At 35.9% G+C, this 13,570-nt stretch overlaps 2 protein-coding genes across 3 annotated transcripts; both read left to right on the forward strand.

Annotated features, from left to right (window-relative positions):
• The first annotated feature begins 180 nt into the window (after positions 1-180).
• LOC107847385 (protein DETOXIFICATION 12) lies at positions 181-6,450 on the forward strand. The gene is made up of 6 exons (XM_016691590.2): positions 181-606; positions 3,744-4,288; positions 4,494-4,580; positions 4,805-4,861; positions 4,955-5,193; positions 6,033-6,450. Exons 1-6 carry the CDS (start codon positions 361-363, stop codon positions 6,302-6,304), a joined length of 1,446 nt encoding a protein of 481 aa, XP_016547076.1. The 5' UTR covers positions 181-360; the 3' UTR covers positions 6,305-6,450.
• Positions 6,451-7,811: 1,361 nt separating this feature from the next.
• Positions 7,812-13,470, forward strand: LOC107847387. 2 transcript variants are annotated; one of them, XM_016691593.2, is made up of 4 exons: positions 7,812-8,179; positions 8,750-8,843; positions 10,458-10,667; positions 12,557-13,470. In XM_016691593.2, exons 1-4 carry the CDS (start codon positions 8,105-8,107, stop codon positions 13,267-13,269), a joined length of 1,092 nt encoding a protein of 363 aa, XP_016547079.2. In that variant the 5' UTR covers positions 7,812-8,104; the 3' UTR covers positions 13,270-13,470. The 2 variants fall into 2 exon arrangements, with proteins under 2 accessions (XP_016547079.2, XP_016547080.2); XM_016691594.2 differs by having other exon boundaries at positions 8,024-8,179; positions 8,750-8,813.
• The last annotated feature ends 100 nt before the right edge of the window (positions 13,471-13,570 follow it).

The following is a 13,570-nucleotide window of genomic DNA, read 5'->3' on the forward strand; positions in this document are numbered from 1 at the left end:
ATTAGTCAATACTGAAATAACTTATTCCACCATTTACACTATAATGATGGAATAAGTTATCCCATATGCATGGTGGGATAAGTTATCCTAAATAATCCCGAGATAACTAATCCCGAATAACTATTTCCCAACCAAACGACCCTTATAAAATTAAAGACTTTTACAGCTCGAAGACTTTTCTTTTTCAAAAAAAGATACAATCTTTTTCCACAAAAGGGGTCCCTTTTAACTATTTCAATATTCATTTTTACATTTCAAAATAGGTGTGTTTGCTCTCCTCTCTCTAAGTAGAACATATTAACAAAAGGGGTCTTTCTAACAAGTTCAAGACTCCTTTTGAAGAAAAAAGAAGGTATATACATGGAGAATATTGAAGAAGGATTGTTGTTGAAAGAAAGAGAGTTAGTAGTTGAATTGAGATGGGGAGTAATATGGGAGGAAGTGAAGGAGATTGGTTACTTGGCTGGTCCAATGATAGTTGTGACACTTTCACAGTATTTGTTGCAAACAATATCATTGATGATGGTTGGTCATTTAAGTGAACTTTCTCTATCAAGTACTGCCATTGCTGTTTCTATTGCTGGTGTCACTGGCTTCAGCTTTCTTGTGAGTACATTTTTTATTTCATTCTATTTTTTTTTATTACAAGGTTAATTTTTTCTTTTTTTTTTTTGGGATAAAAATAAAAATTTATGTTAAATTTATGTTGTTAATATTTTTTTCTTAATTTATGTGTCAAAATTCAATAATTCATTTATTATCAAACTAAGGGAGTAGTATTTAACTATGTTTCAGTTTAAGTGACACCCTTTATTTCTAGGATAAAATAAAAAAATGAGCCACAAAATAAAAAAAGTGATCAAAATAGGCCATCTATTTAAAAAGTTATCAAAATAGACTTTTTATTTTGTGGCTCATTTTGATTCCGAGTGACCTATTTTGATCTTTTTTTTTATTTTGTGGCTCATTTTGATTCTGAGTTGAAACATTACCAAATTACGTGACACCAAAATAGGCCACCTATTTAGAAAATTACCAAAAATTGGTTAAACGTAATAATTTATTACGTTTTCTATTTTTTTTCTTAATGATCAAAACTAACACAGTTGATTTTTTAAAAAACATAAGAAATTATTATGTTTTATACGAAAATTGAGATAAAAAAAATAATAATTCGTCACATCACTAAAAAAAAAACAAAAAAGTAACTTATGTTGTTCCTTTTTGCACCTGGGCTACCTGAGGAGTATATCAAATGGGGGTTAAATAATGAATTGAATAATTTTGTGGTGGACAGCCAACTTAAAAAATTGATATAGCTGTAAATTGTCCCCACATTTCCTTTTTTTTTTTTTTTTCTCTTTTATGTTAATCACACTAATCTAATTTAAAATAAAATCAATTAACTATATAGCTACATAAATAGAAGTATATTAGAAGACACATGTAATATATTTAGAGGTCATTTGTTTGGATGTATTAAGTAGGTGTTTGGCCATAAAAATTAAAAAATTTTGAAGTTAGAGTTGTGTTTGGTTATGTATTTTTAAAAGATGTGTTTTGACTTTTGAAAATTTTTTTTTAAATTTAATTTTATACTCCAAATTTTTTAAAACTATCAAAATTGCCCAACTAATTTATCTACTGATTATTCTCATGAATGAAAAGAATTTTACATCAATGATGAAAGGGGTCCAGAGCTTAAAAATGAAAATATACCTACAAATAATGAAAATATACCGGCCTTTTAGCTTAAAAATCTTTATTTGTTGTTCAAAAATGTCTTTTATCGAGAATAAATGTCTTTTAAAAATATATCCAAACTTGATTTGTTGTTCATAAAAAATGTTTTCTTTCTGGATTTGCTCCAAAACTCATTTAAACCATTTAAGGGCCTTTTATGTAATATTAAAAAAAAATTAGTGTTATAAGTAATAAAAAAAAAAAAACTTGGAATTGGAGTTGAAAAAAAGTGAAAACATCAAAGAGTTGTTTTCACTTTTTTTCAAAAAAATTTTGAAATATTTTGGAATATCTATGGCCAAACACCATGATTCCATAAAGTGAAAATTTTTTCCGAAAAAAAGTAAAAAATTTAAATGGCCAAACGACCTCTAAGTTTGAATTTTTTTTTTTTTACATTATTTTTATTATATATGTTTGAGTTTTTCATTTTCAATTCCTATTTAATTAATTAATATGATATAATTCTTATATCTATATTATCGATTATTGTACATACAATTCTCAGTCATAACATACAACGTATATATGAATAATTATAGTCGTTTGATTTATGAACAAAGTTATTAATTACTACGAAATGTAAGAATTAAGAATAAAAGTTAACAATTATTAACTTATTTAGCGAGATGTGTATTCAATTAAAAAATATTTGATATAATATAAATTTTATATATACTATGATTTTTAGATTGATCTTAAAGAAAAAACACAAAAAGTCAAAAAGCTAGAAATTAATTTCAAGAAAAACACAAAAAGTCAAACAGATAGAAATTAATAGTATAATATGTTGTTCTTTTAGGTGTTTTGTCACTATAATACGTATAAATTATTCATGCTGAAAAACTGGTATAAAGTAACATCAAATGCAAAAAGGGTTAAACGTAAGTAAAACTTACGTTTTAGAATAAATTTTTAAAAAGTTACCTTTTAGTGATGTGACAAATCACTATTTTTTTACCTTGATTTTCATGTAAAACGTAATAATTTCTTACGTTTTATATATTTTTCTGACAAAACGTAAGAAATTATTACGTTTTACATTTCTTACGTTTTACAAATAAATATGTAAAACGTAATAATTTCTTACGCTTTTTAAAAATTCAACTCTATTAGTTGACCGTTGAGAAAAAAATGAAAAACGTAATAAATTATTACGTTTAGCCTATTTTGGTAACTTTTAAAATAGGTGACCTATTTTGGTCATTTTTTTTATTTTGTGGCTCGTTTTGGTTCTGAGTTCTTTCTTTTACTATTCTTTGTCTAGATTGTTTAATCTTGAGCCGGGTCTCTCTATCTCACCTCTGAGTTAGTGATATGGACTGTATATACTTACTCCCTCCGAACCCCACTTGGTATGTTGTTGTAGAGTGGGTTAGGTCTTGCATTGATCAGTTTATATGAGCTTGGGTAATTATGTCTTCAAGGGCAAGCTTTTGGGGTTTGATTAAGCCAAATATCATATCTTTATGTGGTATTAAGCTAAGTTTATCCTTGTTTGGCCTTCTGCTCCACGCCCGAGTTGCGCTCTGGCATGAAGGCAGTGGCGGAGCCAGGATATTCACGAAGGGGGTTCATAAGGGAACATACGAACTAACCGAAGGGGTTTAACGTCTAATCTATATACGTAAAAAATAATTTTAACTATGCATATATAACTAGATTGTAGTTTTACATGATGAGAGAATTTTGAATGGGAATAAGGTACAACAGAGTTACCTATAAACTAACTATGTTGCTCTAAACTTTCAAAAATGATAGCTTGTGGAGGATCCGACACACACACGACAATATTCTTGAAGAATCCGAGCAAGAGTAAGAATGTGTTTCACTAGAGTTAAAGAGCAGAATTTTTTGGTTCAACTTAGAGGGCGTAGTAGTTATACTCTTGTGTGGTTAACAAGCATTGCTTGTAAAAATGAAGAAATTGTGGAGTAACAAGTACACTTTCACCATTATTTGCGTCTCGCTAGTGACTAAAATCTAAATCTGTCATATAGTTGGGATTGGCCAGTGCACTAGAAACTCTATGTGGACAAGCTTTCGGAGCCAAGCAATATCAAAGACTTGGTACTCAAACATACACGGGCGTGTTCTCTCTCTTGCTTGTTTGCATTCCCCTCGCAGTTCTATGGATGTACGTGGGAAAATTGCTTACTTACATCGGGCAAGATCCTCAGATTTCTCATGAAGCCGGAAAGTTCATTAAGTGGCTGATTCCTGCTCTCTTTGCTTACGCGACTCTTCAGCCACTTATTCGGTACTTTCTAATGCAAAGTATGATTGTTCCAATGCTCGTAAGCTCTTGCATTACGATATGCTTCCACATACCTCTGTCTTGGGTGCTAGTGTTTAGCTCTGGCTTAGCTAATATCGGCGCAGCAGTGGCTATTGGTATATCGATGTGGTTGAATGTCATAATCCTTGCTTCGTACATGAGGTGGTCTCCTGCTTGCGCAAAAACTCGCGCACCACTGTCATGGGAGACCGTCGAAGGAATGAAAGAGTTCTTTCAGTTGGCTATCCCTTCTGCTATCATGATTTGGTAGTTCAACGACCTCGCTCCACCTTTTTTAATAATTTTAAATACATTTTACCTAAGTTCCTTGGACTCTTCAAAAATGTCTACGGGTGTATTTTTGAAGGACCCGACACGGGTGCGGCAACATTTTTGTAGAGTCCGAGCAACTTAGCATTATAACTTCACATGTCATCTTACGAAACTCATGCTAACGTGTTGTATTTTGTAGTCTTGAGTGGTGGTCGTTTGAGCTGCTCATCTTACTATCTGGACTATTGCCGAATCCCCAGCTTGAAACTTCAGTACTGTCTGTATGGTATGTTCTAAATCTCTTTCTGTGTTGCTCAGACTTTCCAAAAATGTTGCCACACACGTGTCGGGGCCTCCAAAAGTACATTACGTTTGGAGGATGTAACACGCACCAGGTAACATTTTTGAAGAGTCCGAGTCAAACATAGATCTCGCGCTTGTAAATGATTGATTCAGTTAGTAATATGATCTACAAGGTCCTAAAATTGCTTGTGACGTTCCATGGCGCAGCCTGAATACTATTTCTACTTTTTATGCAATTCCATTTGGTCTCGCTGGTGCTGTAAGGTACGTTTGAATATCTAATCGATCCTTCCCTTCCAACGTAGTTTTTTTTTTCTCCCCTCAATATGTGGTTATTGAACTCCGATTTACCTTCAGCACTCGAGTTTCTAATCAATTAGGAGCTGGAAATCCTCAAGGAGCTCGTGTATCTGCTGTTTCCGTAATGCTAGTTGCAGCAACAGAGACAATACTAGTAAGCACAAGTTTATTTGCTTGTCGAAACATTTTTGGCTACGTTTTCAGCAACGAGAAGGAAGTTGTGGACTACGTCGCAAACATGGCTCCCCTTCTATGTCTATCGGTCTTAACCGACAGCTTTCAAGGAACCCTTTCAGGTTAGACTTTCTCCGAATCAATTTACTACAAAGAAATATAACAACTACGAGCGGCGAGCCATGTTTTCAACTGAATCCTCGTTTACCGGAAACATCAAGTTAACTACAAGAAAAAAGTAAGGCGGAGTCACGTCTACCAAAGGGGTTCAACTGAATCCCCTTCGCCAGAAAATTATACAATATGTATATATATACACACTCTTTCCGCATCAAGTTATTGAAGAAAACGTAATAGATACTGGTGGCGGAGCCACATTTACGTAGGGGTTTTTACTCAATCCCTTTTACCGGACAATGTATATCGGTTTGCTACAAGAAAAGGTAACAAATACCAGCGGCGGAGCCACCATTTACCTAGGTGTGTAACTGAATCCCCTTTGTCGGAAAAATTTGCTATGTATATAGGTCAGACCTTTTCCCCATTAAGTTGCGACAAAAAAGGTAAAAAACGGGCAGTCCGGTGCACTAAAGCTATCGCTGTGCGCGGGGTCTGGGGAAGGGCCCCACCACAAGGGTGTATCGTCCGCAACCTTACCTTGCATTTTTGCCAGAGGCTGTCCGAATCGTAAAGATATGAAATTTAGGCCTAAGGCTACCCGATAAGCTAGCTCATGACGGAAAAATTGTCCAAGTCCATATAAGCGGACCATCAAGTATTACTCAACCGACGTGAAACTCTTAACAGTAACAAATATCGGTCCCCTTTGCTGGAAAATTGCAGTATGCATATTGGCGACTTTTTTCTTAACGTGCATTTAAATAAATTGTTGAATCCGCCACTGATGGATACATAGCAAGAACGGACGCATGACTAATTTGTGTCATTACGCACATTGTAGGTGTCGCGAGGGGATGTGGTTGGCAGCATATCGGAGCCTATGTCAATCTTGCTTCATTTTATCTCTGCGGAATTCCTATCGCTGCTTCATTAGCTTTTTGGCTCCACCTTCGCGGAGAAGGCCTGTGGATCGGGATACTTTGTGGTGCAGTTATGCAAACTATTCTACTCAGTGTGATAACATGCTGCACAAATTGGAAAAAACAAGCTGCAATGGCAAGGGAGAGGCTTCATGCTGATGAAAACTCATCAACAGATAACACGCTAATGTAAATGAGAGGTTCCAATTTTGTGAATTTTTTCGACGATTTTATGCACTTTTTAGACCACGGTCTAAAGGATTTCTTTCGAGCAAATTAAAAAGTAAGATTCACGATCTAAAATTTTATAAGTTATTGTGTTGCATTTGTATTGCTCAATATCACATGCCTTTACAATTGTGTTAAAACTATTATTTATAGGTTACAAAGGTCATATGTCAACAACCAAAGGAAATCTAAGTTGCTCGGATTCTCCAAAAATATTGCCGCACCCGTGTCGAATCCTTTAGAATTACATTATTTTTGAAGAATCCGACACGCATCCGTAGACATTTTTGACGAATCCGAGCAACTTAGATGGAAATGCTTCACTCGAATCCTAAAGTAATATGACCAATGCAAGTTGTCCACGTGGAAATATGGTTAATAGTGTCCACGTGGAAGGTGGGAGTGGCTTTGGTAGAGGACAAGATGCGGGAAGTGAGGTTTCGATGGTTCTGACATGTGATGAGGAGGAGCACGGATGCTCTAGCTTGGAGGTGTGAGAGGCTGACGATTGATGGTTTTAGGTGGGGTAGAAGTAGGCCGAATAAATATTGGAGGGAGGTGATTAGGCATGATATGGAGCGGTTACAGATTACGGAGGACATGATCTTTGATAGGAAGGTATAGAGGACGCGGATTAGGGTAGAGAGTTAGTGGATGGGAGTAATTTCGTTCGAAATAGTAGGTAAAAGTACTTTTGTCTGTATCTACGCCTGTAGTTGCTTGTTCATGGTGTTTCGGTGATGTCTTCAATTTCGAATAGTATTACCTTGCGGGTGCCTAATTCAGAGTTATTATAAAAGGAAAAATTTTAAAAATACATATTTAGAATAAATATACACCTCAGTTGCAAAAATCATACAAGAAGTTTCTTTAATTTCAATTTGGCGCAAATCCCGATTAATTGGATTTCAATTCAAATACAAACCTTAAATAGAAAATCGAAAAAAAAAAGATAAAGAAACTAACCACGTAAGGATGCAATGTAGTGGATGAGTTATTCATTTCTTAACTAGATACTTCAGTCTCTATTCTGATTACGGGAAATATCCTTGGTAGAAAGTGCTATCACTTGGGTTTCTATTTGTCACGAACTCCTATTAGCCGGGTTTCAATTTAGATATAAATCCTAAATAGGAAATCGAAAAAAAAAGAAAAAGAAACTAACCACGTAATGATGCAATGTAGTGGATGAGTTGTTCATTTCGGAACCAAATACTTCAGTCTCGATCCTAGAAATATCCTTGATAGTAAGTGGTACCACTTGGGTCTCTATTTGGCGCGAACCCCGATCAGTCGGGTTTCAATTCAGATACAAACCCTAAATAGGAAATCGAAAAAAAAAACACAAACAACCTATTACCTAACCACGCAATGATGTAATGCAGTGGAGGATGAGTTATTCATTTCTTAATCAGCTATTCGATCTCGGCCCTAGAAATATCCTTTATAAAAAGTGCTATCACTTGGGTCTCTATTTGCCCCGAACCCCGATCAATCGAATTTCAATTCAGATAACGGACATCAAATAGAAATTAAGTCTCTATTTGGCACAAACCTCGATTAATCGGGTTTCAATGCAGGTATCGAACATTGAACAACACCCACCCCCACTCCCACTCCCACGCCCACTCACCCCCACCCCCACGCTAAACAAAAAAACAAGAAACTAACCCACACGGCGTCGTTTTCAAGAGTCATAGTTCTTTTTCTTCTTCTATCTCCACAATTTTACATAGGGTTTTAGGGGAGAGAAAAAAAAAAGAAAATGGGGAAAAGAGAGAAAGAGCAATTAAATGGAGCTCTCAATGAGCATCTCAACACCATTCATGAAACTCTTCAGGTTAATTAATCAATTAATTCATACTTTCTTCTTACCATTTTCAATTATCTTTCTATATAAGCATCCAGTACCTCTGAATTATGGCTAAAATTGCTACGACACACTCCAACTTCACAGGTGTCACCCTTTTGTGCTGATGTGGCTCTTTTATTTCATAAACTAAGGTCACGTTAAAGGTGTTATGTCAGCTAAAAAAACTGACAAAAGGTGTCACGTCAGTTAAGAAATTGATAAAAATACATTAAAATTTAGTTTAGGGTAATAGAACACCTGTGAAGTACTAGATGCTTTACTCTATTTATTTTATATTCGTAGTGTCCAGGTCAACTTTTGTGCACCTTAACTAATTACACGGGATAGCTGCTACCTCTCACCGGCAACAAATATCATGTAACTCTTAAGTATGAGCCTAGGATAGATAGGAAGAAATCACCTAGTGTTTTTGCCTCCATTGAAAATTGAATCTTAGAGCTTATGGTTCTCGTCGACTTCATCGACCACCAAACCAGTGCAACATTATATTTATCCACATTTATGGAATTTTATCTTTTTTTGTTGTTGTTGTTGTAGGCATTGAATCAGACAGCATCTTCATCTCTTGAAAAGGGGAGCTGGAAAGAGGTTATTCAAATGGGTGAACATCTTTATAAACAAGCCACTATGGGTCAATTTTCTTTTCTCTCTTTTATTATGTAGCTTTACCTCTCGAAGTTCTAATTTTTATGCTCCCTTTTGTCCTAAATTAATTATCATGTTTCGTATTTCGAGAGTTAACTTGATGAAGTTATGGAAAAGAGAGGTAGTTTCAAATATCTTGGGTCTATTATACGGGGGAAATGGAGGGATTGACGAGGATGTTACTTACTGTGTTAGTGCAGGGTGGATGAAATGGAGGGTCGCTTTTGGAGTATTGTGCGATAAGAAGGTGCCTCTTAAACTTAAGGGCAAGTTCTATAGAGTGGTGGTTAGACCAACTATGTCGTTTGAGAGGAGTGTTGGCCAGTCAAGAATTTTCACATTCATAGGATCAAGGTGGCTGGAATGAGGATGTTGTGATGGACGTGTGAGTTTACTAGGAGAGATAGGATTGAAAATGAGGATATCCGAGATAAGTTGGGAGTGATTTCGTTGGAAGGCAAGATGGGAAAGTGAGGTTGAGATGGTTCGGACATGTGATGAGGAGATACACGGATGTCCCAGTGCGGAGATGCGAGAGGCTGGCTTTGGATGGATTCAGGAGTGGTAGCGATAGACCAAAGAAATATTGGAGAGAGGTGATTAGGTAGGATATGACATAGTTGCAACTTACCGCGGACATGACCTTAGATATGAAGGTGTGACGGACATGAATTAGGATTGAAGGTTAGGAGGTAGGAGTGCGTCGATGCTAGTTGGTAGGAGTGCTGTCCTTATTAGTAGTAGTAGACTAGTAGTACTACGCTTGCAGTTTCTTGTTATTGGATTTTTGTTGATATATTTTATTTTGGGTAGATTGGTAATCGTATTATTTTGTGTTAGTATTGTTCCGTTACTGTTTGCTGTTGTGTTACTTTCTATTGTGTTTTGTACCTCTATTACATTTTTTTCTAGACCGTGTTTTGTCTTTGAGTCGAGGGTCTGTCGGAAACAACTTCTACACCTCACCTTTGAGGTAGTGGTGTGGATTGCGTATACTTTACCCTCCACAGAACCCACTTTGTGGGAAAATACTCTGGGAATGTTATTGATACCAGCTGATGAATACTTACATTACTTTTCTCGTAAAAAAAAAAAAGGGAGAGACAGAAGAGTTTATTACTACAGAAGGAAAAAAATATTAAATTTTGAGAAACATCAAGAGCAAATTTGCAAGCTGGACATTTCTTTAAAAATAAAAAAGCTGTCGGAGTATATATAACGCTTCACTTTCCAGAGAAATATTAGGTACGTCGGATTTGCCTTTAAAACTAAGATAATAATAGTGTTTTTTGGTCTTCGACTATGTACATGCAATTCCAAGTATTGATATCTAGAGGTCCATTGCAAAATACAAACAGAAGAAGCTGATAAGTTTCCCTTGAATGTTTTAGAAATATACTTGTACTAGTGAAAAAGTCGAACTTAGAGAACTGTTTGGCTTTGTGTGTCCCTGTATTCTGTTCTTTCCTTTGTTTTTCTTTTGATTTTTAGAGAGGGTCAAGGGGTTTCCAATTGCTGACTAACCGGGCGATAATAAGTTTCAGGCATTTGCCTACCAGATATTGTTGGTAATTGACAGTTTACTTTCATTCTGGTGCAGTCGGAATGCTTTGGACTGGAGAAGCTCCAGAGGTTAAAGCACTCGAGGAGAACATGGCTTCGTATTTTAATATGTTGCAAGGGCTCCTTTTGCTCTCCCACTCGAGTACAGTGGGCGCAGGACCTACCCTGTCTTCCTGCATTCATGCGTCCATTAAACAAGTTGTTGATAGCAGTTTCATGTTAATGAAAGAGTCCGTGTCTTCATATGGTATTCTCTCCCTCTATTTATCTCGGCTCAGCCCAAGTCCATGAACATATGAAACGCATACAAATACACAATGTTAGAAAGTATAATGTATCTCAAATGGAAGAAAGTTATCATATTGCTTTACAACAGTGTTTATCTTTTCTCAGTTTATGCATGTCACGCATCTGCTTTATCCACTTCAATCTTTTCTTAAGCAAACGGGGATTAACCAGTATAATCCCTCGTTTCTGTCACATGTTATAGTTTTATAAAGAAAATAGAGAAGAGTATAAAAGGCAGGACATAGATAGTTTTACCCAACGACTGAGCCACTAGACCTGTTAGTTACTTGTCCTATTTTGAAAACCTTACGTAATTCCTAAAAAGTCATAATGTTCTTGCCTAATCTGGGATAGCATGTTGAACTTATGAGCCAAATGATCTAAGTTTAGCGAAAGAGCTTATTTCCCCAACGCTATTGATAGTTACCTAACAGTAAACATCCAAATTTGTGTCAATGTTCTGCTGAGGTGCTTCATCAAAATCTCAAAATGCATAAACACCGCATGTGTGAAACATTTACTCCCCAAAAAATTAGAAAATGGTGGCAGACGTAAATCAGTTAATGGTATATCTTGCAAAAATAAATGACAAAACGGCTGAAGGGAAAGAAAGAGGCTCTTTCTTCCAATACACCCCCCTCCCAAAAGAGAGAATTTTTATAATCGCACAAAATCGTCTGAAGAAGTAGGTAGTCCTCCATTGTAAAAAGTACCGATGAAAAACATATTTTCTACAATACTTCTTTTCCTGTGGAACGGTGGGGAGGAGGGGAAGGAGAGTTATTGATGTGCCAGGTGCAGAACACAGAATAGTAAAACAGCAATATTAAATAATTACTTACAGTTTAAGTATAGATCTACAGCCTTAAGGGCGGAAATTATTTCATTTTCGTCAGCTTAAGAATAGACTCCACTTTGTGGGAATATACTGGGTATGTTGTTGTTGTCAGCTTAAGATTTTTTCATCCAAAATATTGTGTAGTTTATGTTTTTTACAATTAGCTAACAACTACGGCTCCTATTGTGAAGACATAAAATATGGTCCTTCATGAAATCACTTTTCAGTGTGTGGTTGGGAAAAAGTTATGGAAATGTTCTCCGGGGAATACTTTATACAGCGGAAACACCTTAATTTCATAGGGATAAGTTACTTTCCACTACAATTATTTTTATATATTTTTTTCTCTGTTTTTTAATTTTTAACAAATACTACCTTCCCCCCAACCCATGCCCCACCCTCTCTCCATCTCTCCCAGTAAAAAGATTTAGGCAATAGTTTCTTTTAATCATCTTCCGATGAAAATATTTCTTGTGGCGAACAGTTTTTCTCTACCAAGTGGTCCCTATTCCTTCATTGTTGGGAAAGTATGACTCACTTTCTGATATGAGTATTTGACTTGGATAACTGCCAGTTCGTCAAAGACATCAAATGGTAAAGGAACATTATCGTTTTTAGTTATCAAAAACCTGATAGATATTTATTCACAATGTTAAAAAGCTCATTAGTTATTAGTCAGGGAGCAAATGAAAGTGTATATAAGAGAGCACTAAAGACAGGTCTCTCTCTTATGTGTGTGCGAGCTTGTATAACATGCTTAGCAAGCTGGTCGCAGCATGCATTATCTTCAGTTTATATGGTTTTCTGCATGCTATTCAAAGTTAAAACATTTTTTTTTGTAGTTACTGCTGTTCAATCTCTTCGTTTCACTTATCGTCTGCTCTACTTGTGGCATATTGCTTTTAAAGGTTCATTCATCACATGTATCTTCTGCATCTAGTCCTTGCGTTTTCTTTAACAGTTATACATCTAATGACCTACTATGTTTGCTGCCCAAAATGGACGTGCAGGTTCTAACGACAAAAAACATAAGTTATCAATCCCACAGTTGGTAGGCACTGTCTGGGAAGCTTGTTCTGCTCTTAAGAAGACTCCAGCCACAAATATTACTGCTATAGGTCGAGCAATGACACAAGTTGCTGTCTCCATGAAGGATGTACTTCGTGAAATGAACGAACTGAAGCCAGCATCATCTGATGTAGGAGATGAATCTACTGCTCAAGACTCTGCCGAAGGAGAAAGCAAATCCCAGGATAGTGATGATTCATTTGCAGGTGATCTAGGCGATGATCTTTCTCCGGAGGAAATGAAAATTGCTCGTTTGGCTACTGATGTGGTGTCTGCAACCCTTTTAGTCATTAAAGAACTTATTCGCTCCATTACAAGCTTGCTTAAGCAGGAAAGTTCTGCAGATACTGCTACTTTTGTACCCTCTCTAGAGAGACTATTGAAACTTTCTCAAGAAATCGGCCTGCAAGTTGACGAACTTGGAGCTTCTCTTTATCCTCCACAAGAAATTTCTGCATTTAAGGCTGCTATAGAGAAGATATCGCGTTCTACTGATGAAATATTGGTAGAACTGGAAAAACTTGAAGGTTGTTCTGAAGACTTTGGTAAAGCATGCACTGGTTTGCGGAGTTCGTTGAAACAACTGGAAGCTGAATTAGATCAATCAGATGCAACTGAAACAGCAGCCAAGATAGAAAACCTTGCGATTTCGTAATTTTAGTAAAGGGAAAAGGGAAATGAGAGTAGAAATTGATGCTTTTGAATGAACTTAGTTTTGTAGCTATGAGCATTAAGTAAAAAGTTATTGCATTTATCTGGATGTGATTTTGGTTTTTGTGGCCTTACATGCCATTAAATGAATATAGAGTTATATGAAATTACTGTTTGACCTTTCTATAACATCATGTTACTGTAACGACCAACTTTTCTTTAGAACTGATTTTTCATGTTATGTGATATTATTACATACTCTTTTTATAACAACATTTTGCTGACGATGTTGTTTTAGAGAGGTT

Source organism: Capsicum annuum, chromosome 11 (assembly GCF_002878395.1).
Source record: "Capsicum annuum cultivar UCD-10X-F1 chromosome 11, UCD10Xv1.1, whole genome shotgun sequence".
NCBI classification, from domain to species: Eukaryota; Viridiplantae; Streptophyta; class Magnoliopsida; order Solanales; family Solanaceae; genus Capsicum; species Capsicum annuum.